The sequence below is a fragment of the Nelumbo nucifera genome, chromosome 1 (genome assembly GCF_055504915.1).
Source record: "Nelumbo nucifera cultivar China Antique chromosome 1, China Antique-T2T, whole genome shotgun sequence".
Classification (NCBI taxonomy): domain Eukaryota; kingdom Viridiplantae; phylum Streptophyta; class Magnoliopsida; order Proteales; family Nelumbonaceae; genus Nelumbo; species Nelumbo nucifera.
The window spans coordinates 19110251-19134898 of NC_142649.1; the positions used below are offsets into that span (position 1 = coordinate 19110251).

General features: G+C 40.8%; 3 protein-coding genes and 1 pseudogene across 4 annotated transcripts; all 4 read right to left on the reverse strand.

The window, feature by feature from the left end:
- Window positions 1-900: 900 nt before the first annotated feature.
- LOC104612100 (feruloyl CoA ortho-hydroxylase F6H1-3-like) lies at window positions 901-2411 on the reverse strand. The gene is made up of 2 exons (XM_088896632.1): window positions 1788-2411; window positions 901-1681 (listed from the first exon to the last, which is right to left on the reverse strand). Exons 1-2 carry the CDS (start codon window positions 2279-2281, stop codon window positions 1108-1110), a joined length of 1068 nt encoding a protein of 355 aa, XP_088752758.1. The 5' UTR covers window positions 2282-2411; the 3' UTR covers window positions 901-1107.
- An 8737-nt stretch (window positions 2412-11148) lies between these two features.
- LOC148802981 (inactive tetrahydroanabasine acetyltransferase pauper allele-like) lies at window positions 11149-12841 on the reverse strand (annotated as a pseudogene). The gene is made up of 2 exons (XR_016080599.1): window positions 12001-12841; window positions 11149-11870 (listed from the first exon to the last, which is right to left on the reverse strand). The product of XR_016080599.1 is annotated as an inactive tetrahydroanabasine acetyltransferase pauper allele-like (transcript).
- A 208-nt stretch (window positions 12842-13049) lies between these two features.
- On the reverse strand, window positions 13050-14573 carry LOC148802982 (feruloyl CoA ortho-hydroxylase F6H1-3-like). The gene is made up of 2 exons (XM_088895160.1): window positions 13907-14573; window positions 13050-13800 (listed from the first exon to the last, which is right to left on the reverse strand). Exons 1-2 carry the CDS (start codon window positions 14398-14400, stop codon window positions 13227-13229), a joined length of 1068 nt encoding a protein of 355 aa, XP_088751286.1. The 5' UTR covers window positions 14401-14573; the 3' UTR covers window positions 13050-13226.
- A 5259-nt stretch (window positions 14574-19832) lies between these two features.
- LOC104612099 (tetrahydroanabasine acetyltransferase-like) lies at window positions 19833-21709 on the reverse strand. Its single transcript, XM_019200222.2, has 2 exons — window positions 20713-21709; window positions 19833-20582 (listed from the first exon to the last, which is right to left on the reverse strand). The coding sequence occupies exons 1-2, from the start codon at window positions 21558-21560 to the stop codon at window positions 20060-20062; spliced, it is 1371 nt and encodes a 456-aa protein (XP_019055767.2). The 5' UTR covers window positions 21561-21709; the 3' UTR covers window positions 19833-20059.
- Window positions 21710-24648: the final 2939 nt, after the last annotated feature.

Here is a 24648-nt window from a genome sequence, read left to right on the forward strand (position 1 = left end):
AACCTTAATTTTGTAATAAAAGTAGAGGTATAAATTAATTGGATTGGGTTGAGTCTGGATCTATCCAGTGCAAACACAAGTTGTGAGCCTGAATATATGATAAATTACAAGTGAACATGTGCTAGTGTTCTATAGACATGGGATCTACACCACATGTGGGTTCCATGCATATAGAACACTGGCGTGTTCCTTCTTGATTGGTCACATAGTTAGGTTCTCATTTGTATTCACAGTAGTTCCCGAAACAATGTTAAAGGGCCAACCCACTTCCAACATTAAACATTAAGACATGGAGATTAAATCCACATACACCTAAACTATAAGACCAAGGTTAAATTCCAAGTTTATTTTTTTTCACACCAAGCCCACCTAAACCATACACCTATGCATTTCCTGTAGAGTATAATCTGATTTTCGACAATGCTTAATCAAATTATTAAGGTGTCCACCCCTCCACATGAAGTTTGGAATAAAACATAAAATACACAACTTGTGATAAGCTTGGGTGGGTTGTTCAAGTGAATCTAGATTTCCTCCTCAAACCCACCTCACATCTGCCCATGAATGAAAAGATATCAAATACAAGATGTTCCCCATGTGTGGCTGCATCAAGCTATGAGTATGAGGTGGGTGTGAAGCCCTCTTACTCAAGTTTTTCACTTCTTATCTTTCATTTTCGTTAAAGTAAAAATGATTTTTTTTTTCATTTTTTCAACTTTGTGTATTTTTAATATAAATGTTAGTCATATATCATCATTAATTTTATTTATTATTTTTAAGTGGTTACCTTTCTTTTTTTTTTTTTTTCTCTTTTGGCATACTATTTCGCAGCTACTTCAACACTATAAACAAATTATTGAATGAAATTTTATTTTACTTTTTTCTTATAAATCTTCCATAATCGTCAAATACTTCTTTATTATTCTTTATAATTAAATTGGCAATGCATATAAAATACTTCATTGAAGACAACGTACATTAAATGGTAAATCCCTCACCAGAACCAGCAAAACAGGTTGTATCCAACTCCTACAACCTGTTCTTTATTCTTGGAATTTTCCACATGCATTATGTTTTGTAGAAACAAGGCTTCCAGAATAATTAAAATCAGGCTTTTGCGAAGTCCAGGGTTTCCTTCCCATCATGCGCCTTCCTGAAGAAGTGCTTAGTGTAGTCGCTGTATAGAACTTGCTTGTACACTGGTTCCTCCCCACTCTCCAGCACTTCCCGCAACGGACCGATCATGTCCTTGGGCCGTGGGTTCACAAAGATGGGAACTGACACTCGGTTACTTCTTCCATTTGCAACCACACGGTGCTCCACGCTCTTGTATCGGCCATTGCTCAAAATTTGCAGAGCATCGCCGATGTTGATGACCAGTGCCCCACTAATAGGTGGGACATGAATCCAGCCATTACCTTTGATCCTTCGCACATACAGTCCGCCGATGTCATCTTGTAGGAGGATAGTCAGGGTTGAGACGTCGGAGTGGCGGCCAACTCCAATAGTGAGCTCTGGGTTAGGACAAATTGGATAGTAGTTAAGATTAATCCTCTTTGATCCCATCAACAGTGAAGCTTTGCTTTCGTCAATCTCCTTCACGTTCAGCCTTGTCATCAGAGCTTCCAACAGGCGCTTGATAAGTGGTTCGGACGTGTTCATGTACTTGAGTGCTGCATCCCTGATTCATGCATATATATATATAGTGCAATTAATATTGAGAATTATTTATATTAAATCAACGAATTGATTATCAATAGAGCCAAAAAGTGGGACATATTAATTACTTGCACTCTGGGGGCCATAATGCAGAAGCATCTTGGTCCGAAGTATAGAAGAGGCTGAGGAAATCTTTCCACTCCAAAGCCCGTTCTGCCCCGGGGATGAAGCTGGTTCCATATCGGACATTGTTAGAGGAAGAGTTCTCCTTGGAGTACTTCAACTTGTCGTTGGCCGGTAACCCAAAGAATCTTTGGGTTGCCTGCTTCGCATCGTCAAGAATGTCGAGAGGAACGCCATGGTTGATGACCTGAAAGAAACCCCAATTCTCAGCGGCATCACATATGGAATCAGCCACCTGAGGATCATCCAACATGGACATGTCGATAATGGGTATAGAGTCTTGAGTGACGACGGTGTCCATGTCCAACCTCTCCTCAATGGGTTGGATGTACTGCTTAGGAACACAGGGTATCTCCATCTCTGCAAGGCCCTTCACTCCGTTGCCTTTGTTGACGACGAACTCAGTGACATCCCATGAGTCAGAAACCACAGGGGCCATGATTCAATTATGTCTTATGGGGCCGGAACAAACAGGGGGACTGGAGAATGGAAGCTAGGAAGGTTGCCAGATGGTTAGATGGAGGACAGCCTCGGTATAGCAGTACTGCAATGTATGCTGTGGCTTATGGGCGGAGTGGTAGTGGTATTTATAGGACATTCCTTACCAAACTTTTAGTTTGTTAATACTTGAAATTTTCTTCTCATGGGGCCATGGATCGCCTCATTTTGACTAAAATTCTTGTTAGACACTGTGGTGGCACTGTGTGGTAACAGGTGATTTCTTAGCACCCTATTTCAGGAATTAAAATAATACTTTTTTTTTTTTTTATTTCATCCAGTGATGTGCGAAAGTTTCTAACCCAATATCAGTCAACTCCGTTCTTCCATCAAATGCACCCAAAACTTTTATACATGACTTACACATACCAAATGTGCGATTTTTTTATTTATTTTTCCTTTCGAGATAGGAAATGGGCTGGATGCTTTCATGCTTTGTATGATTTGCATTGATTTTAGCATGGGTTCAGACATGGTGTTCATGAATAAAAATACAACTAATTTTTCTTTTTTCTTTTGGTAAGACAAGAGCATGTTAAATGTTAGGTGCCATGTGCATGCATGAACGGCATGAAATTATGCACTGCCTAAATGAAGAGATCCTTTTAATACTAGCTATAATGAAGAGATCCTTGGAAGATTTTTGGCTGTTTGGGAAAACCAGTCTGATTTATTTGGGAGTGCGCATAACAAGTTATTTAATTCAAATTTTACTTTTTTTTGTCTAAAAGATATTGATTGCAAATACTCTTTTACCCCACATTCTTCATAATGTATCACATGCTGGAAGCTCCAATTTAAAACAGTTTTTTTTTTTTTTTTTTTTCTTTTCAAAAGATCCCAAGTTTTCTCCAAATACTGAACCCTAATGAAGGAGGGATTCAATTTTAATATGCTTCTAAGACCCGTTCGCTTTTCGATAAGTTATTTACTGGGTAAATGCATTTACCTAGGTAAATGTTTCTTAGGAAAGATTTATCTGGGTAAGTGCATTTATCCATGTTTTTTATTTGACAACTTTCCCCCTAAGTAAGAAAGTTATTTATCCACCTAGGAGATGGGTATTACTTTTCCGGTAAGTGATGCCTAAAAAAATAAACTTTCTCAAGTCATCCCATTGACCAACTTTCCTCTTCTCAAAATCCAAAAAAAAGAACCCCCCCACCCCCCGCAAATATGACAATCTAGTCCCACATTGCTATTGCTAGCAGGAGATCCTAACTCCTACAATATTATAGCACCAGAAAGGCAGAGGGCACCTTCAAAAATTTTGAGCACCTCTACCATGGCCAGAAACCACCCATCTCAACTTTATTAACCTTTGCCATTATCATTGCCACTCATCTCCACTTTTTTTACTCATACCTATTTCCATCTCTTTTTCTTCTTTTTTATAAAAATCCGAATATGCAATTTGGTCATTTTCTTTCTTGGGGGCCAGGGTAGTTAATTATCCAAATAACAATGAAATAAAAAAAGGGGGTTTTTACTGTTCTGTCCACCTCTGAAATCTTAGTTCCATCGTACAGTTGGGGGGTAGGTGCCAGCTCAGAATTGATGCCAATTCACGTGCAGGTATGGGTGTTATAGGTGGAGGTGTTCATAAATTTGAATTATTAATTGTAGGTCTGCAGTTCAAATCTGAATTCTGAGGTGAAGTGCAGTCTAAAAATCCCAAAAAAAAAAAAATCCTAAGGCCCTGTTTTGTTTGTGGGAATAAGGGTCTAGAATCAGAATCGGAATGGGCTATTCCGATTCCAACTATTTGGTTGGATGGAATCGGAATCCCATTCTCATTCTTGCTGAAATGGCATGGTCATTCCCTTGGGAATGAAATCCCATTCCTGCTAATTTTAATTTTCTTTCCCATTACTATTTCTGTCTGAACCAAATAGACAATGAAAATAGATCATAGAAGATTTCGATTCCAATTCTGATTCGAATTCTGATTATAAACCAAACGACTCTAAGATACTAACAACATCTCCTTCCGAATTGGTGGCGCCACGTGAATCATAACTCTTAAAATTGTTTAATTTATAGTTATTGGTGGATTGTAGCCATGTGAGCAATGACCATGCCGCAGCAGCCTCACCCACCAGGCATTTGTTTGTTTCTGCAGTACTATTTTATTGCATCCGAGAAAGAGGAGAAGAGAATAAATCGAATGGGGGCCGCGTGCAAAAGAACAATTATATAAAAGGCGAGAGACATGGCATATCATTGTTTTGATTCTTGTTTGGAATATTTTGTGTATTCTAATGAGACTCTAATAGGTTATATGACACCAAGTGGCCAAAGCCAAAGCCAAAGAAAAAAAAAAACGAGACCAAAAGAATAGTTAAACAAATTAATTACCTAAAACAATTATCAAGTGAAGAATTGATTGTTCACAAATTATAGGACCATTTACTTATAGACAACCCTTATAACTTGGTGTATTTATTAAGACCTAGCCTATAGTTTGTATATTACCAAAATACCCTTTGCAACCGCTTTGTTTAATTGACCTTCCATCAGGGACAGTTTGTATTTTCATTTAAGAATCATCTGGTTACCTCTTACAACAAATAGAAAAGTGTGATAGGGTATGAGCCCAGGATTTTTTATTTCAAAATACCCCCAACAGCTCAGGTGTTTTAGTAATATGAAAATAATAGGATAGGTTTTAGTAAATACGTTGTTAAACTATAGGGTGCCTACAAAAGCATTGTGAACGGGTCGGATTTGGATCGTATCATATATATTGCATCTACATATATACATTATTATATTACTTATAATCAGACTCGGGTTTTAACTGGATTAGATGGCATCAAATCTGCAATCCATCTAGTTAATTACTAATGTATGTTTTAACATCTAAACCCGAAATAATTGGATCAGATGTGAGATTGGGTATTGGATTTTGGGAATCCGTTGACGGTCCTATGCCTATGTAAAAATTTCAGCCATCTTTTTTGAAACATATATATATTTTCTTGGTCAATGGATGGTGGAATAGTTGTAAGGGGATTTAGCGACCCAATTGAGCTGGCTGGTGAGTGGTGAGTATATATATAAGGCCAAAGACAGATTCCCGCAGCCCACGGTTGGTTGGCATGGAGATTGATGACAAGCCAAGACAAACATCATCATCTCCTCAGATTGGGATTAGTTGAACTTGATGCCCATGTTAGGGGTTGCAGCAAGCCAACTTGGATTCGACGATTTTCATCAACACCTCCGAAAACCAACATAACCTGCAGAAACCACTCAATATTCACTAGCATTGCCCTCAAGGCTATCTTTGAACTATGGCTATGTTTGCTTTGAAAGAAAAGGGTAGGGAAACCTTAACAAATCTTGTATGGGTTTTCCCTGCCTTTCCCTATCTTCTCATTCAAACCAAACACAGCCTATATAATCACTTTTTCTATCTCTCTTGTTTTTATTTTTCTTGAGAAGGCATAAGAAGATTCATAGGCAATTGGGTAACTTTGTACTCAGGGTCAGGGTAGGTATTATTAGTTAATTAGGTATCCAAAGAAAAGGGAAAACTTATATAATATTAATTGGCCGCGTGACTCATGAAGCATGCCCAAAATTGTTTTAATCGATCGATATACCCATGTTAGCATGCTGCAGCTTCACCCACTGAGCATTTCATTGCTTGTCTGTGCTGTTGATACTTCCGGATAAGGAGAAAAAGGAAGAAACCGATGGCTGAATACAGTGGAAGCAATGTTTGTAGAGGGCATGATACATGGCACATTATTGTTTTGACTAGGAAAATTTTGTCTTAATTCTAGGTGATGACAGAGGTGGCGAAAGAATAATTCAACAAATTAGGGTGTATTTGACAATATGTTTGGTTTTGTTTTTAATTATTAATGAGGGTGGATTTGTCCCTCCAATGATCTTGTGACACCTGGCACCTCATGCCAACTAAGTGCAGTCCCTTGACAGTTAGACAACTCGAAGCTTACCATAGGCAGTTCGCCACTAGGCAGTTCGCCATCATGCAGCACTCACAGGTAGTTCGCCACTAGGCAGCTCGCCATCATTGCAATACATAGGCAGTTCGCCATCATGTAGCCTAGCACCTCAGAACAACTAGGCGACACCCGGGACCACTTTGTCAACAACTTGCCTTTGCTAAGTTGATGGTGTCCCACTAGGCGCGGCCTGGCACAAGTTGGCAACTTGGCCCTGGCATGAGCTGGCAGCTTGGCCCTGGCGCAACCTGGCCCTGGCACGATATATTGCCAAAAATGAGGCTCTGAAATGGCAAATAAATATGTCATGTTTGGAAAAAATGAGGAGAATGTGAAACATTTTCAAGATATTTTGCCAAAATGGCCAGAACATTTTCTTCTCAATGTCTATGAAAAACTAGTTCAGCCTAGAACATTTTCAAGATATATTGCCAAAATGGCCAACTATGCTGGTACTGCTAATCTAAGATCGTTTGGAATATCATCCCCTTTGCAATGTTTTGGGGGACTAGAGGGAAAGCAACGAGAGAAACTTTGACAAGAAAAGAGCCTTCAGGTATATGTGTAAAGACATGGCATCTCTAATTCTTGATTAGATTTAGCCATTTTGGTATTTCCATGTTTTGAGGATATGGAAAGGATTTCCTTTGGAGGGGATAACCCACAGGTGCTACACATACTTTTGTACATAACTTGTCCTCATCTCCAAAGGATATCGTTTTTGAACACAATAGCCCTGCACCTTATGTCACCCAAGGAGGTAAGGACTCCAAGTGTTTTCCCATATTATTTGTAAACTGAACAAGAACAATTAAGAGGTAAAAGATATAGTCAAATGAATGGATCCCAAATCTCGAAGGATCGTTTTATTACAATGAAGCAACTAGCATCTAGGTCGGTTGGGTAGGGTTCGAGGCCAACCAAGGCCCAATCCTAATATACAAACCCCAAGCTCAGGCTTGGCCTAACCCAAGGCCAAAGCCCAAGCATCTTTCTTGACATGCTCTTAGCATTAATATCACAACATTATAATGCTTAGGAACAGTGGAAAATTATATCAATAAATTTTTAAAGAGAAGAGCAATGCAAACCTAATCTTTGAAAGTCATCAAATATACTTCAATGTATGAAATCCTCTATAGGAAGCAGAAGCCACAAAATGCTTAATAATAGAGATGAAAAATATATCAGAGAGCAGGAAAATGAGCGGGAAATCTTGAGAGAAAATTATCTTTCTTTCTCGCTTCATTACAGATATACACCTATATATATATATAGAGAGAGAGAGAGAGAGAGAGAAGTTAGTTATTGTAACCAACTCTCCAACTCAGCTAACTAATATATATATTTCAATTACAATTTGTATTACCCCCCTCAAGATATGGATATTGAGCATGTTCATCTTGCCTATTAAGCGCTGAAAATGTGAAGGTTGTAGAGCCTTGGTAAATGCATCTGCCACCTTATCAGAAGAAGGCAAATGCAGTAAATGTAGGAAACCACTCTAAACTTGATCCCGAACAAAATGGCAATCCACCTCAATGTGTTTACTCCGCTCGTGAAACACAGGATTACGATAAAGATAGATTGCAGAATGATTATCACAATGTAATGAGATAGGTAATGAAACTGTAATGCGAAAATCAATGAGCAAAGAAAAAAGCCACATCAATTCACAAGTAGTGGCCCCTGTGTCTACAATCCATATATCAGTGGGAGATAATTGAGATGAAGAGCAATGAGAGTTAACAAAATGTATATGGTCCAACATACCTGCAAAGGCAATATTGGCTGGATGTTCTGGTTGAGAAATGGGGCTGTTCTAAGAGTCACAACCATTGAGAAGAGTTAGCAACCTTCTTCCCTGCTCAGGAGTGAGTGACAATGCTGGTGATGTCTCAGAAACATTTGACAGAGTGCTAATGCCTTGAGTTACACTATTAGCAGAAGGTGTATCACCAGTTGCAGATTTTCCTTTAATAAATTTGAAATTGGGAGGAAAACCTATTATCCTATAGCATTTATCCTTTGAGTGACCATTTTTACCGCAATGACTGTAGGTAACACTTGACTTTTTCTTCTGATTTCCATAACTGATTGCCATCGTACTGATTTCAGGTAAGGGAGAAACATTTGTGCGTCTCTGAGATTCTTCCCTTAAAGCAAGATTATACACCTCAACAAGATTGGGGAAGGGCTTCATGACCATAACTTGTGATCTCAAGGCAGAAAAAGATTCATTCAATCCATTGATGAATTTGAACACATAGTCCTTTTGTTGTGCTTCAGAAAAAATCTTGAAACTGTACTTGTAACATTTTCCACACTAGCAGTGGGGTAGAGGTTGATAACTCCTTAATTCTTCCCATATTCCTGTCAACTCAGTGAAATAGGCATCAACAGTTCTTGTTCCCTGAGTAATTGTATTGAGCGACAACTGCAAATTACAAATTTTTGAATCATCCGGTTGTGAGAATTTCTTCTTCAATGTCTCCCATATCTGTGATGCCGAACTGATGTAGAACATAGTGGATGCTATTGGAGGAGAAATCGAACGGAGAAGCCACGCAACAATTAAATTGTTGCATCTCATCCAAGCACCGTGAAGAGCATCATCCAGAGCTGGTTCTTTAATAGTTCCATCCACGAAACTGGTTTTGTTTCTGATTGACAAGGCTAGAAGGAAAGATTTGCTCCATGAAGCGTAATTAGAGCTTGTAAGTTCTGGCGAAACGGTGACCGATCCATGATGATCCGAATAATGAAGATAATATGGTGAAGCAGGATCCAACAAAGGTGAGAGTTCCACTGCAGACGACAAACTTGACATGATCAACATAAAACTTGAATCAAACGTAGCCAGGCTCTGAATTCTTTCCAAAGAGAAAGTGAAGACAGTTCAGGAGAGGACGACGGGGCAACAGAAATAACCCTTCCAAAGAAGAAAACTCGCATAGCTAATGAGCTACTGAAAAGTATGAGAGACTGAGACCCTCTGTAGTATCGCATCGCGTGTTGTTGATGATGCGCAGGAATCTGCGACTATGCGGGAGGCAGAAGGAGTGGAAGAGCAAGAATTCAGAGCAAGAAAGATCGGCGGTCGACGGATCTTGGACCTCATGTTGATGCAGCGGACGAACGGAGAGCAAGAAGTTTGATATGTTCCGAGCTGTCAATCCCTCTCGGAGCTTTGCTTAGTTACTTGTCAAGAAGTTCGATATGGCCAGAAGGGGAAAATCTCTTGGCATTGGAACTTCAAAGAAGGCAGCATCCAGGAGCAGCAAGGCCAGGCTCCAGTTTCCCGTCGGAAGGATCGCTAGGTTTCTGAAAGCCGGTAAATACGCAGAGAGAGTTGGTGTCGGTGCTCCAGTATATCTCGCCATCGTTCTTGAGTATCTTGCAGCCGAGGTGTTGGAATTAGCTGGGAACGCGGCGAGGGATAACAAGAAGACGAGGATCGTGCCAAGCCACATTCAATTAGCGATGAGGAACAACGAAGAGCAAGAAAGATCAAAGAAGATTGTAGACTGAGAAATTTTCTTCTCAAGAACCGCCGAATCTGTAGCTCTCCTAGCTCTCTTCTTGGTTCCAACGAAGCCTGGGACGTCTCCGACAAATCCAGTGACGAAGAACTATTGGTTGTTCTTAGCATTTCCGACGATGCCAATGATGGAGAAATCTTGGCTGTTTGGAAAAAATCTCAAGCTTCTCCTATTTTGATTCTATGAAAACCTCGAGCTCTGATACCATAACAGAGATGAAAAAAATACCAGAGAGCAGGAAAACGAGTGGGAAAGCTTGAGAGAAAATTATCTTTCTTGTTCACTTCATTACAGATATACAACTCTATATAGAGAGAGAGAGAGAAGTTAGTTATTGTAACCAACTCTCCAGCTCAGCTAACTAATATATATATTTCAATTACAATTTGTATTACTTAATTTACTCAAGCCATTCTGATATTCTGTGGATGTACTCATCCTCATCAATGCAAGAACCATTAGGTGTATCAAGATCCTTCATTAGTTTGTTTGCAGCATTGTCCTCATTCATATTTACCTCACCAAACTGAATTCCTATGATCAGTACTTTCAACTCAGCATATGAAAGATAATTATCTGAATCTGTATCAATTACCTTTGATTTTATTCACAGGACGGTTATCAAGTAGAATTGGAGCATCTAACAATTCCTCCTGCAAAAGGCCAAGAGAAAGGAAAAAGAATAGAAGGAAATTTAACAGTTTCATAAGGTTCACAGTCATCATCAAGGGGCCTCCCCAATGAACCGTTTTTCAAATCTTTTAAAATCATTGATATTACATGCTTATGCTTTACATTTGCAAGCAGAAAATTCAAGGCTGAAAGACCTGAGCAGATTGCATCAAAGGTAAAACAGTTGAGTACTTAAATCTTGGCAAAAATAACATACTAGCTGAAAATTATAATTCCAGCTACAATATGATAAAAGGATAACAGCCCAACCACTAAATACTAAAGACACTTAGACCAAAACAACAGGTAGAAATTTGGTAATTGGCCAACCATATTCCATAGGGAAGGAACAAGTAATTTATCAATGGATTATGCAATAAATAATTGCCAGGATGACATTTCTGCCCATTTTTGTCACTCATAATCCATCCAGGGGCGTATTAAGTATAAACCTCTTCACAATCTCACATGACAGGAAATGATCTTACCATGACGCAATGCAAAGAAGGATATACCAGAATTCAGGTGAAAATACAAAAAAAACAACTGAAGATCATTGGGAACCAAACAAGGATACATACCACAAAAATTGGTACATCAATGCAAAGCCTTTGGAATTAATCGAAATTTCAATCGGTTCATGAAATACTTAGAACTGAATTATTATTGGAATACTATTAACTGGGAGTCTACAGAGCAATTGACTGTCACAGCCCATCACCGAACAGAATTACAGGATCCGTATGAAAACCAGCAGGATTATGAATTGACTACATGGAAATAGAAACGAATAGTGGATAAAGCTTGAAGCCCTCCCTACCCAGTACTAAATATTTCCATCTCCGCCCTGAAAGCAGGCATTGCCGACTCTGGCAAAGACACCAGAACCTTAAATCCATCCTTTTTGGCCCCATTATTGGTAGAAGAGTAAGGCAAGAAGAAGCAAGGTCCGACGCTGCCGAGTAGGTTCCTGGACAGAGGCAGAACAGTAACTGGACCTCCCCAACCAAAATCAACCGTAGAATGACCCAAGTGCCTCCAATCTGTGAGCCCGCTCACTCCCTTCCCGGCCGTGATCCCCTCTGCGTAATGTAGCTCTTGGAAGTCGATGAATGACCTCACGTATTCATCCGTGGCATTGCGTTTGCTCTTCTTAATCATCTCTTCTACCTCCCAAAGAGGCCGTTCTATCAGTTCTCGGGCACTAAGCTGCACGTACATGGCCACACACCCATTGGCCCAGTATCCGGCGGGAAGTGCCGGCTTTAGCTGTTTCCTTATGTTGATTGAGTAGGCGAACTTCACCTTTTCATCCCCTGTAATTCCAGAGGCTTTAACCCTGTTCGTCAAATAAACAGAACCACATATTAATGGATGGGTAGGTTTGTAAATTTAATGTTCAAGCTTCGGTGGCATCGATTCTGTCATCTGTGAATCGATGGTAGTTGGATTGGACCGATTTCACATACCTGCCCCGCCATAGGAAAGCTCCCAAAGCTTCGAATGTAGTGAAGCTCGACCCAGACTCCTCGGAAAGCTTCGCTTTAAACCTCTCCAGGCAGTCGTCCTTAACGGGAAAGCATTCACGAACAAGAGGACCGGGCGTTTGGTTGTATGGTGAGAAATCCTTGTCTAAACAAAGGAACTCATGAAAAGGTACCCCAACACGAGGTGGGTCTCTTGGTCCGAGGAGACTAGAGCGGTCCCAGACGGGCTGGATTGAAGGTTGAGTAGCCCCGCGAGCAAACTCGGCCATGACGTTGAAGAACTGAGTTGCCCCCAGTCCATCGCACATGGAATGATGAATTGAAGCGCCGAGGGTGAAGCCCCCGCACTTAAAGATGGTGATTTGTAGGTTGAAGGGGTGGAGGAGCTCGTTGCCAGAGTTGGGATCGGGTACCAACTGTTCTAGAAAATGAGCGTCAAGGTCGTCGAGGTAATTGACCGAAGCAAGTGAACAATTCGCGGTGGCGCAAACGACCCGGCGGTGCAGAGGAGTTCAAGGCGGGAGTCGGTATGGCGGCGGCGGAGAGTGCCAGAGAAGGGATAATAGTAGACGAGGGCCCTGGAAAGAGCGTCGGAGATGACGCGGATGGGATCAGCTCCGGGAGTAGCATCCTTGGTGGGAGAGTTAACGTAGGCACGGACATAACGAAAGTTGACCAGAACATTTCGGTCATTGTCGAGGTGGGAGAGGGGGAGGACATGATCATGGTCGAAAGGTGGTGGAGAGGGAAATACAAGGGTGGTTTCCAAGGCCTTCACTTCCATTGTTGATTGTTCCTTCCCTGGTATCTGATCAATCGAGGAGCCTGGCTCTGTATTTATCGGTGAAACAGAGTTGGTAGACACCAACTACCAAACAGTTCACAATGAGTGGCAGCCAGTAGATACTAACATTTGACTCTTGGATGACGTAATAGGTAGATAATTCATGAATCTTTTATTAAAACGCCCCTATAGTACCCTATACTTGAGGTCTAGTGCCACTCTGGTTCCGAATTTTACAATGTGACAATTTAGCATTCAAACTTTTAAAATACTTCATTTCAGACAATCGTACATTAAATGGTAAATCCCACACCAGAACCAGCAAAGCCGGTTGTATCCAACTCCTACCAACCGGTTGTTTATTCTTGGAATTTTCCACATGCATTATGTCTTGTAGACTACAAGTCTTCCAGAATAATTAAAATCAGGCTTTTGCGAAGTCCAGGGTTTCCTTCCCATCATGCGCCTTCCTGAAGAAGTGCTTAGTGTAGTCGCTGTATAGAACTCGCTTGTACACTGGTTCCTCCCCACTCTCCAGCACTTCCCGCAACGGACCGATCATGTCCTTGGGCCGTGGGTTCACAAAGATGGGAACTGACACTCGGTTACTGCTTCCATTTGCAACCACACGGTGCTCCACGCTCTTGTACCGGCCATTGCTCAAAATTTGCAGAGCATCGCCGATGTTGATGACCAGTGCCCCACTAATAGGTGGGACATGAATCCAGCCATCACCTTTGATCCTTCGCACATACAGTCCGCCGATGTCATCTTGTAGGAGGATAGTCAGGGTTGAGACGTCGGAGTGGCGGCCAACTCCAATAGTGAGCTCTGGGTTTGGACAAATTGGATAGTAGTTAAGATTAATCCTTTTTGATCCCATCAACAGTGAAGCTTTGCTTTCGTCAATCTCCTTCACGTTCAGCCTTGTCATCAGAGCTTCCAACAGGCGCTTGATAAGTGGTTCGGACGTGTTCATGTACTTGAGTACTGCATCCCTGATTCATGCATATATATATATAGTGCAATTAATATTGAGAATTATTTATATTAAATCAACGAATTGATTATCAATAGAGCCAAAAAGTGGGACATATTAATTACTTGCACTCTGGGGGCCATAATGCAGAAGCATCTTGGTCCGAAGTATAGAAGAGGCTGAGGAAATCTTTCCACTCCAAAGCCCGTTCTGCCCCGGGGATGAAGCTGGTTCCATATCGGACATTGTTAGAGGAAGAGTTCTCCTTGGAGTACTTCAACTTGTCGTTGGCCTGTAACCCAAAGAATCGATGGGTTGCCTGCTTCACATCGTCAAGAATGTCGAGAGGAACGCCATGGTTGATGACCTGAAAGAAACCCCAATTCTCAGCGGCATCACATATGGAATCAGCCACCTGAGGATCATCCAACATGGACATGTCGATAATGGGTATAGAGTCTTGAGTGACGACGGTGTCCATGTCCAACCTCTCCTCAATGGGTTGGATGTACTGCTTAGGAACACAGGGTATCTCCATCTCTGCAAGGCCCTTCACTCCGTTGCCTTTGTTGACGACGAACTCAGTGACATCCCATGAGTCAGAAACCACAGGGGCCATGATTCAATTATGTCTTATGGGGCCGGAACAAACAGGGGGAATGGAGAATGGAAGCTAGGAAGGTTGCCAGATGGTTAGATGGAGGACAGCCTCGGTATAGCAGTACTGCAATGTATGCTGTGGCTTATGGGCGGAGTGGTAGTAGTATTTATAGGACATTCCTTACCAAACTTTTAGTTTGTTAATACTTGAAATTTTCTTCTCATGGGGCCATGGATCGCCTCATTTTGACTAAAATTCTTGTTAGACACTGTGGTGGCACTGTGTGGTAACAGGTGATTTCTTAGCACCCTATTTCAGGAATTAAAATAATACTTTTTTTTTTTATTTCATCCAGTGATGTGCAAAAGTTTCTAACCCAATATCAGTCAACTCCGTTCTTCCATCAAATGCACACAAATCTGATTTGCAGTTTCATTATAGTCTATTAGTAGCTCCCTATAAACCGTATCCTACCCATGGATTTAACATCAATCCACGCTCAGATTCAATCCACCGTCGAGCTCTATATTTTTAGGGCTGAACTGAACTTTTATACATGACTTACACATACCAAATGTACGATCCTTTTATTTATTTATTTTCTATTTTTGCTACTCAATGAAGTGCTATATTTTAAATCAACGAATTACTCCCAACCATTAAAAAATACATTTTCTAAAAAAAAATCCAGGCCATATAAAGGTAATGTACCGATTAAAACCTGAGATATATAGCTAAAGAAAGATGGTTTAGTGAAGTTAACAGTTCAAATTCATAGCTAAAGAATGATGGGTTAGTGAAGTTAACAGTTCAAATTCATTTGATTGTGATTGGCTCTTATTAGAGCTAATTAGGATTTATATACACAGTTAATCATTGTTTTGTAATTAGATTTTTTCCTTTTTTTTAATGCCCGTTTTGTGCATGTTTCCACCCGGTCTTTCGGCTGTTTACAAGCTGGGCAGACCGTGCCGCAGTCTTTTTCCATTTGGTTCGTGATGGATCTAGCCGCCAAAAGTCGGTGCTTCGAAAAGACATGATAAGCCCATTTTGGGCTGATTTCGGGAAGCTCCAAGTGGAGCTTTTCGTGTCTTTCTCTCTATATTCTCGTGCAGAAAGATACGGAAAGGTGCTCGGTAGCCAAACTAGCTTCGAGCTGCTCTGATCTTCATGCAAAAGCTCAATGTATCTTTTGACCGTCAGAGCTATTAGAAGATCTTCCCAAAAAGACTTGCCAAACGACCCCTTAATTTTCAAGAGAAGGCTGTTGGGGTATTTTCAAAAATTAGATAATATATTTACTTGTTTGCAAAACTTTACAACTTTTACGGGCTTTATTTTCAAACTATAGGTTGGAGGTTCAAATCAAGTGAAGAGAAACTTTTGGAAAGTTTAAAATTTCCTCTTAGGTTGTCTTTGGTTGCAATGCAAATAAATTTGCAGTGGTGCAAAATCATGGCAGTGCAAATGATTAAAGTGTTATATTCTGACCTATTTTTGTTTTAAATTTTAGTTTATTTTGTTTGATTAGAGTATAAATGAAGTAAATTAAGACATGAAGCAAAACAAAGTAAAATCCAAAACAAAATTAAACAAGAATTTGCATTTTTTACATTTGCAGTACTCCTATGCATTTATACTAATATAAATAAAATTACATTGCAAGCAAATACAACCTTAAGCTTAATTTGGAAGAAATACAAGTACAAATATGTAGAGTGCAGAACCTTGTATTTTGTATATATTTATACTGTATGCTTTGCATTATACAATGACCCAACTCATTGACAATTCTATTCCTTTTGAGCTAGGAAATGGGTTGGATGCTTTCATGCTTTGTATGCTTTGCATTGATTTTAGCATGGGGTTAGACATGGTGTTCTTGTTTGGTAAGAGGAGCATGTTAGGTGCCATGTGCATGCATGAACGGCATGGCCAGCTAGCTGGTGATCAAATAATGTCCAGGATAGAAGAGATAGCCTCCTCCCTCCCAAATCCCCAAATCCTTGGAAAAATTTTGGCTGTTTGGAGTGCGCATAATGTATCATATGCTGGAAGCTCTAAATTCTAACAGTTTTTTTTTTTATTTTATTTTCAAAAGATCCCAAGTTTTCTCCAAATACTTAACCCTAATTAAGGCAGGATTCAATTCTAATATGCTTTTAAGGCTCTGTTCGTTTTTGATAAGTTATTTATCCGGATAAATGCAGTTATCTGGGTTTACAAGGTAGAACTCCTAGATGCCAATGAAAAATATTGCAAAGGAAATGTCATTTAACAAGGTAGAACTCCTAGATGCCAATGAAAACCGGGGCCAAGAATTAAGAACCTCAAAGATAGAAGCCGAAGGGATCTCAAGTCTCAACCGAGCCAAATAAAAAAGAAAACAGTGGTAATCCCACAAGCCGGTTGTCCCAACACCTATAAAAAACAGGTGTTCAATCAATTCCTCTGCTTCTTAAGACTTCACGCATATGTTAGAGATCTGCAGCCCTCTACGATTAAGATGATTAACAGTGAGCATCTTGTCCACAAAGACCAACTACATGAAAGCCTCCATGCTGCTTGGAGGAAACACTGATTGATGATAATTGACTTGTTGGAGAGCTTGTTAATTTATGATGGGTTGGGTTTGGGCTGTTACTATAATGTGCCCTGACACCAATTATGATATTAATTGTTTGATGTTCATTTACTTCCATGCATGGTGTATGATAGCCATTTTTTCTTTTTTTTTTTCTTTTTTTCTTTTTTTTTGAGGGGGGGGGGGGTATAGTCAAAACTCAAGTGATTGAGAAAAAACTCTGTTTTTTTGGTAAATGGCTGAGAAAAAAAACATGATCTACTATAGATCCAACATATAGAAGATATTGAGAAATGGATTCATTTTATGAAGCTAGCTTGCTTCTTTATGTGAGATCTATGTAAGAACATGTTTTTCTCAATCACTTAAGTTTTTGACTCATTTACCAAAAGAAAATGGGATTTTGACTCAGGGCCTGCATATATGTATCAAAATATATTGAATGGATCCGCATAAGAATGCATCATGAACTACTGTTAAAGCAATTGTCACTCCTACAGGATACCCTTAAATCTTTGAAATCTGCCTTACTTAAGTTGCCAAGTCAGTTACTTGGAGTTGCCAACTAGAGAATCTTTACCAGATCAAATACCAAGGTAATTCTGATAAATTGAACCAATGCAGTGGGTTTACAGTTGATAAGGAAATTATCATTCTTACAGGATATCCTTAAACCTTTGAAACCTGCACTACTCAAGTTGCTAACTGCTAAGTCATTTACTTGGTGTAGCCAACTAGTGAAACTTTACCAAGTCAATTAACTAGGTAATTATGATAATTGAGTCGATGCAATGAATTTTCAGTTAATAAGGAAAGTAGTTTCACAAGAGAGAATATCCATTTGGGTTTATTTAGAATGATTTTTTTTTATGGATATAACTGAATTTTTATTAAAACAAGACAGCAAATTTACAGAGCTATTTACAAGCCTAGGAAAGACTAAGATCTACCTATCCCCCAAGAGAAACAACAAAATTTAATACAGCTCTGAACAGTTGATCCCTGTTTACCCTAAGGTAGCAATGGTATTGTTGACTGATCTTGGCACCCACTGAACTCTAATTTCTAGATCCATTTATAAGCATATTTTCAAGGATAGAGGCTCTGAAATGGCAAATAAATATGTCATGTTTGGAAAGAATGAGGAGAATGTGAAACATTTTCAAGATATATTGCCAAAATGGCCAGAACATTTTCTTCTCAGTGTCTATGAAAAACTAGTTCAGCCTAGAACATTTTCAAGATATATTGCCAAAATGGCCAACTATGCTGGTACTGCTAATCTAAGATCTTTTGGGATATCATCCCCTTTGCAGTGTTTTGGGGGACCAGAGGGAAAGCAACGAGAGAAACTTTGACATGAAAAGAGCCTTCAAGTATGTGTAAAGACATGGCATCTCTTATTCTTGATTAGATTTAGCCATTTTGGTATTTCCAAGTTTTGAGGATATGGAAAGGATTTCCTTTGGGAGGGATAACCCACAGGTACTACACATACTTTTGTACAGAACTTGTCCTCATCTCCAAAGGATATCGTTTTTGAACACAAAAGCCCTGCACCTTATGTCACCCAAGGAGGTAAGGACTCCAGGGGTTTTCCCATATTATTTGTAAACTGAACAAGAACAATTAAGAGGTAAAAGGTATAGTCAAATGAATGAATCCCAAACCCCAAAGGATTGTTTTATTACAATGAAGCAACTAGCAACTGGGTCGGTTGGGCAGGGTTCGAGGCCAACCTAGGCCCAATCCTAATATACAGACCCCAAGCTCAGGCTTGGCCTAACCCAAGGCCAAAGCCCAAGCATCTTTCTTGACATGCTCTTAGCATTAATATCACAACATTATAATAATTAGGAACAGTGGAAAATTACATCAATAAATTTTTAAAGAGAACAGAAATGCAAACCTAATCTTTGAAAGTCATCAAATATACTTCAATGTATGAAATCCTCTATAGGAAGCAGAAGCCACAGCATGCTTAATTTGCTTAAGCCATTCTGATATTCCGTGGATGAACTCATCCTCATCAATGCAAGAATCATTAGGTGTATCAAGATCCTTCATTAGTTTGTTTGCAGCATTGTCCTCGTTCATATTTACCTCACCAAACTGAATTCCTATGATCAGTACTTTCAACTCAGCATATGAAAGATAATTATCTGAATCTGTATCAATTACCTTAAATAACCTGTGATTTTATTCACAGGACAGTTATCAAGTAGAATTGGAGCATCTAACAATTCCTCCTGCAAAAGGCCAAGAGAAAGGAAAAAGAATAGAAGGAAATTTAACAGTTTCATCAGGTTCACAGTCATCATCAAGGGGCCTCCCCAATGAACCGTTTTTCAAATCTTTTAAAATCATTGGTATTACATGCTTATGCTTTACATTTGCAAGTTTTTTCTGCTGAATCCAAGGCTGAAAGACCTGAGCAGATTGCATCAAAGGAAAAACAGTTGAGTACTTAAATCATGGCAAAAATAACATACTAACTGAAAATTATAATTCCAGCTACAATATGATAAAAGGATAACAGCCCAACCACTAAACACTAAAGACACTTAGACCAAAACAACAGTTTTGAAATTTGGTAATTGGCCAACCAAAGTCCATAGGGAAGGAACAAGTAATTTATCAATGGATTATGCAATAAATAATTGCCAGGATGACATTTCTTCCCATTTTTGTCACTCATAATCCATCCAGGGGCGTATTAAGTATAAACCACTTCACAATCTCACATGACAGGAAATGATCTTACCATGACGCAATGCAAAGAAGGATATACCAGAATTCAGGTGAAAATACACAAAAACCAACTGAAGATCATTTGGGAACCAAACAACGATACATACCACAAAAATTGGTCCATCAATGCAAAGCCTTTGGAATTAATCGAAATTTCAATCGGTTCATGAAATACTTAGAACTGAATTATTATTGGAGTACTATTAACTGGGAGTCTACAGAGCAATTGACTGTCACAGCCCATCACCGAACAGAATTACAGGATCCGTATGAAAACCAGCAGGATTATGAATTGACTACATGGAAAGAGAAACGAATAGTGGATAAAGCTTGAAGTCCCCCCTACCCAGTACTAAATATTTCCATCTCCGCCCTGAAAGCAGGCATTGCCGACTCTGGCAAAGACACCAGAACCTTAAATCCATCCTTTTTGGCCCCATTATTGGTAGAAGAGTAAGGCAAGAAGAAGCAAGGTCCGACGCTGCCGAGTAGGTTCCTGGACAGAGGCAGAACAGTAACTGGACCTCCCCAACCAAAATCAACCGTAGAATGACCCAAGTGCCTCCAATCTGTGAGCCCGCTCACTCCCTTCCCGGCCGTGATCCCCTCTGCGTAATGTAGCTCTTGGAAGTCGATGAATGACCTCACGTATTCATCTGTGGCATTGCGTTTGCTCTTCTTGATCAGCTCTGCTGCCTCCCAAAGAGGCCGTTCTATCAGTTCTCGGGCACTAAGCTGCACGTACATGGCCACACACCCATTGCCCCAGTATCCGGCGGGAAGTGCCGGCTTTAGCTGTTTCCTTATGTTGATTGAGTAGGCGAACTTCACCTTTTCATCCCCTGTAATTCCAGAGGCTTTAACCCTGTTCGTCAAATAAACAGAACCACATATTAATGGATGGGTAGGTTTGTAAATTTAATGTTCAAGTTTCGGTGGCATCGATTCTGTCATCTGTGAATCGATGGTAGTTGGACTGGACCCATTTCACATACCTGCCCCGCCATAGGAAAGCTCCCAAAGCTTCGAATGTAGTGAAGCTCGACCCAGACTCCTCGGAAAGCTTCGCTTTAAACCTCTCCAGGCAGTCGTCCTTAACGGGAAAGCATTCACGAACAAGAGGACCGGGCGTTTGGTTGTATGGTGAGAAATCTTTGTCCAAACAAAGGAACTCATGAAAAGGTACCTCAACACGAGGTGGGTCTCTTGGTCCGAGCAGACTAGAGCGGTCCCAGACGGGCTGGATTGAAGGTTGAGTAGCCCCGCGAGCAAACTCGGCCATGACGTTGAAGAACTGAGTTGCCCCCAGTCCATCGCACATGGAATGATGAATTGAAGCGCCGAGGGTGAAGCCCCCGCACTTAAAGATGGTGATTTGTAGGTTGAAGGGGTGGAGGAGCTCGTTGCCGGAGTTGGGATCGGGTACCAACTGTTCTAGAAAATGAGCGTCAAGGTCGTCGAGGTAATTGACCGAAGCAAGTGAACAATTCGCGGTGGCGCAAACGACAGGCACCCCCTTCCCGGCGGTGCAGAGGAGTTCAAGGCGGGAGTCGGTAGGGCGGCGGCGGAGAGTGCCAGAGAAGGGATAATAGTAGACGAGGGCCCTGGAAAGAGCGTCGGAGATGACGCGGATGGGATCAGCTCCGGGAGTAGCATCCTTGGTGGGAGAGTTAACGTAGGCACGGACATAACGAAAGTTGACCTGAACATTTCGGTCATTGTCAAGGTGGGAGAGGGGGAGGACATGATCATGGTCGAACGGTGGTTGAGAGGGAAATACAAGGGTGGTTTCCAAGACCTTCACTTCCATTGTTGATTGTTCCTTCCTTGGTATCTGATCCATCGAGGAGCCTGGCTCTGTATTTATCGGTGAAACAGAGTTGGTAGACACCAACTACCAAACAGTTCACAATGAGTGGCAGCCAGTAGATACTAACATATGACTCTTGGATGACTAATAGGTAGATAATTCATGGGTCATTTATTAGAACGCCCCTATAGTTCACAACGAGTGCCACCGAATTTTAATTTTAGAATGTGACAATTTAGCATTCAAACTTTTAAAACGTTCTAATCTATTACCTGTCGTGCCATTTGAAAAGACAATCATTTAATTTTCTTATTGATAAAGAATGAATAGTCTCAAATCTTGCCTCTTAAAGTTGGGATCATAGAATGCCCACCGAGACATAACTTTAACTTTTGGAGACTATTATCAATATATTGATGGTTAATAAAAAAAATTAGATAACACTCAAAGAGCATTTGTGTCTTTTCAAATATTATTTAACGATTGATTAACGGATTAATTAATGACAGGTATTGAATTGATACATTTTGAAATCTTGAGTACTGAATTGTCATGTTTTAAAGTTTGAGTACCAAAGTGACAATAGGGCCAAAGTACAGATTACTAATTGAGAATTTTTCCAAAAAAAAATGACCCTTTACTGTCCACATAAGAAGAAAAAGAGGAAAAAGAGTGTAGAGAACACCTAACCCTCATTCTTGGAAACCATTAACAATGACAACGTCTAGAGATCCAGGACCCAATCGACCCTACCAACAATCCACCGGATCATGAACAAGTTCTAAGCCCAATATTTCAACCCTATAACGATATGTGCCTTTCTCTAAGAACAACGAAAAACACAACCTCTCGAGTTTGTAGTGCGGGAGCACCGCTCAAAGAGGCAAGTCAACCAATTCAGGGAGAGATGGAAATGATGGAAAATATCAAATCAATACTCAATAATCTCCATTACTTGTGATTGAATACAATTTATAGAGCCTATTAGATGGATGTTATAACTACCCAGATATGGTATATGGTAACCGACTCTGGAATTGGTTATGATTGCGTCGTTGACAACCTTTAGAGGGCCAAGCATCTCTTGGCTCAGGTTGGGTCTAGGGTCCGTAACATTCCCTCCCCCTTAAATGAGGCCTCATTAGAGATTCCATCAACTAGTCTCCAGGCTCTGTTGTGGCAATGATCGCTGATATCACTCCTTGACGATGGGCAAGTGTTCTTGTGACTACCATGAGAAATAGCTTATTGTGGTGACAATTGAACAGAGATCTTCTGATCTCGCCATGAATTTACTTGGCACCTTCTACCTCTAAGAACAATTGTCATTGACTTCGACATCGTACTCCTTCCATAGAATTGTCACTGAGTTCCTTTGGCTCACGACTATCTTTCTGCATTTGGGTCCAAAAGTAGTACCCTGATATGCTCTTGACCCTTTCAACTCCATTGATGTAAGTTCCAATGCTGTTGCAGAGAACCGTCTGAATGTGTTTATGGCATCTGGCTCAAAAACGAACTTACTAAAGCCTACAGCAAGAGATACACCATCAGCTTTAAACATGGTAGCTTGAGCCTCCATCTTACGAAAAAACACAAGAACCAAGAAAAAAGCCATGAAGCCTCCCAAATTTGATCTGCTCAATAGGATTATCGATTACCTATCTAATTCTCTACCAAACTTTGTAAAAAGGATCGTGATGAGGGCGGATTTGGCCCTCAAATGATCTTGTGACACCTTGTAACAAGTGTTCTCTTCGCAGCGCCAACCACCGTGCCTACAGCCGCCATTTCAGCGTCCAAGTGTGTGTCATGGGTGGGCTATGCTTGTACTTTTGTATGGGGGATTGCTAATGGCATTATTGTAATACTGTAGTATGCCTTTTCACCTTTTTGATGTTTCTTATTGTCACTCCCCCAAAAGCTTAACGTACTCTTTGAGGGGAGGTAGGTAGTCGAGTGAGCTCATAAGCATGTAAAGGTTAAGCACGAGATCCCCTCGACACTGTACTGTGTGCTTATGCTTACCACTGATTAATGCAATACAAATAGCCTTTTGCTAATTCGTGTGTCATCTTTTTGCCTTTTGTGTGTGTTTGCTTTGTTTCGTAGGCTTACTTGCCCATTTCGAGTGCCGCACGGGGCCCCAACGATTACCCCCGTGACAGTTGGTATCAGAGCAGGTTGCTCCTCAACGCTCGTGACCCTTGCATAGCAACACTAGTGGTGGCGCAATGAAGCACAACAAGGAACTCACCGACGAGATTAGGCATGGCCTTGCCCATGCGAGGGAGACTGATGAGTCTCTAGGCGATGAAGCCACTGCAGAGAAGGCCCCAAGGGGTTGCACATCCAAGACAAGCAAGCCTGACAAGTCAGTTGACACGCTTGCTGCCTTCGACACACGCATCCTTCGCTGTGAAGTGACTATTGGGGAGATAAGTGATCGAGTAGAAGAAATCCACTTGAATGTGGAAACAATTAAGAGCTCCATGGTGGAGCTAGAAGCCCGTTTAAATGGCATTATGAACGAGGTCCAAGATGTCCTGAATAGAACCCTCAAGGAAGTCCTTGGAACAAAATCCCGACAAGAAGGGAGCTCATCTTGATCTGACATCCAAGACCAGGTGGATGAGATGAGAGCTGAATGAGTGGCCATGAAAGTAGCCATGGCCTCTCCCTCCGACCTCCAGACTCAATTGGATGATCTAAGAGGAGACATGACGCTCCTCAAGAGATTAGTGGCCAGCACTCCAAGCCCCTCCACAACACTGGCCCCTGCTCGTGTGAAGATTCGGGAGCCCACACCTTATGCCAGCTCCTGAGATGCTAGAGAACTTGACAACTTCTTGTGGCAAATGGAACAATATTTCCATGCCATTGGCATTGATGATGACCTAACGCAAATTCGTACAGTGATTATGTATTTGTCTGACATTGCTATGCTATGGTGGCGTAGGCGATGCCAAGACATTGAACGGGGTACGTGCACCATCGAGACATGGGCTGGTTTCAAGCAAGAACTAAAGTGGCAATTCTACCCAGAGAACGTGGAGTACCTGGCGCGGAAGAAGTTGAAAGCACTCAAGCATGAGGACTCACTCCACGATTATGTTAAAGA

Excerpts from the sequence above, each read along its gene's own strand:
- LOC104612099 (XM_019200222.2), bottom strand. The coding sequence starts at position 21,560 with ATGGATCAGATACCAAGGAAGGAACAATCAACAATGGAAGTGAAGGTC. Across the intron at positions 20,583-20,712 it reads GCTTTCCTATGGCGGGGCAG|GGTTAAAGCCTCTGGAATTA; the intron begins GTATGTGAAATG and ends TTTGACGAACAG.
- LOC148802982 (XM_088895160.1), bottom strand. The coding sequence starts at position 14,400 with ATGGCCCCTGTGGTTTCTGACTCATGGGATGTCACTGAGTTCGTCGTC. Across the intron at positions 13,801-13,906 it reads TTATGGCCCCCAGAGTGCAA|GGATGCAGTACTCAAGTACA; the intron begins GTAATTAATATG and ends TGCATGAATCAG.
- LOC104612100 (XM_088896632.1), bottom strand. The coding sequence starts at position 2,281 with ATGGCCCCTGTGGTTTCTGACTCATGGGATGTCACTGAGTTCGTCGTC. Across the intron at positions 1,682-1,787 it reads TTATGGCCCCCAGAGTGCAA|GGATGCAGCACTCAAGTACA; the intron begins GTAATTAATATG and ends TGCATGAATCAG.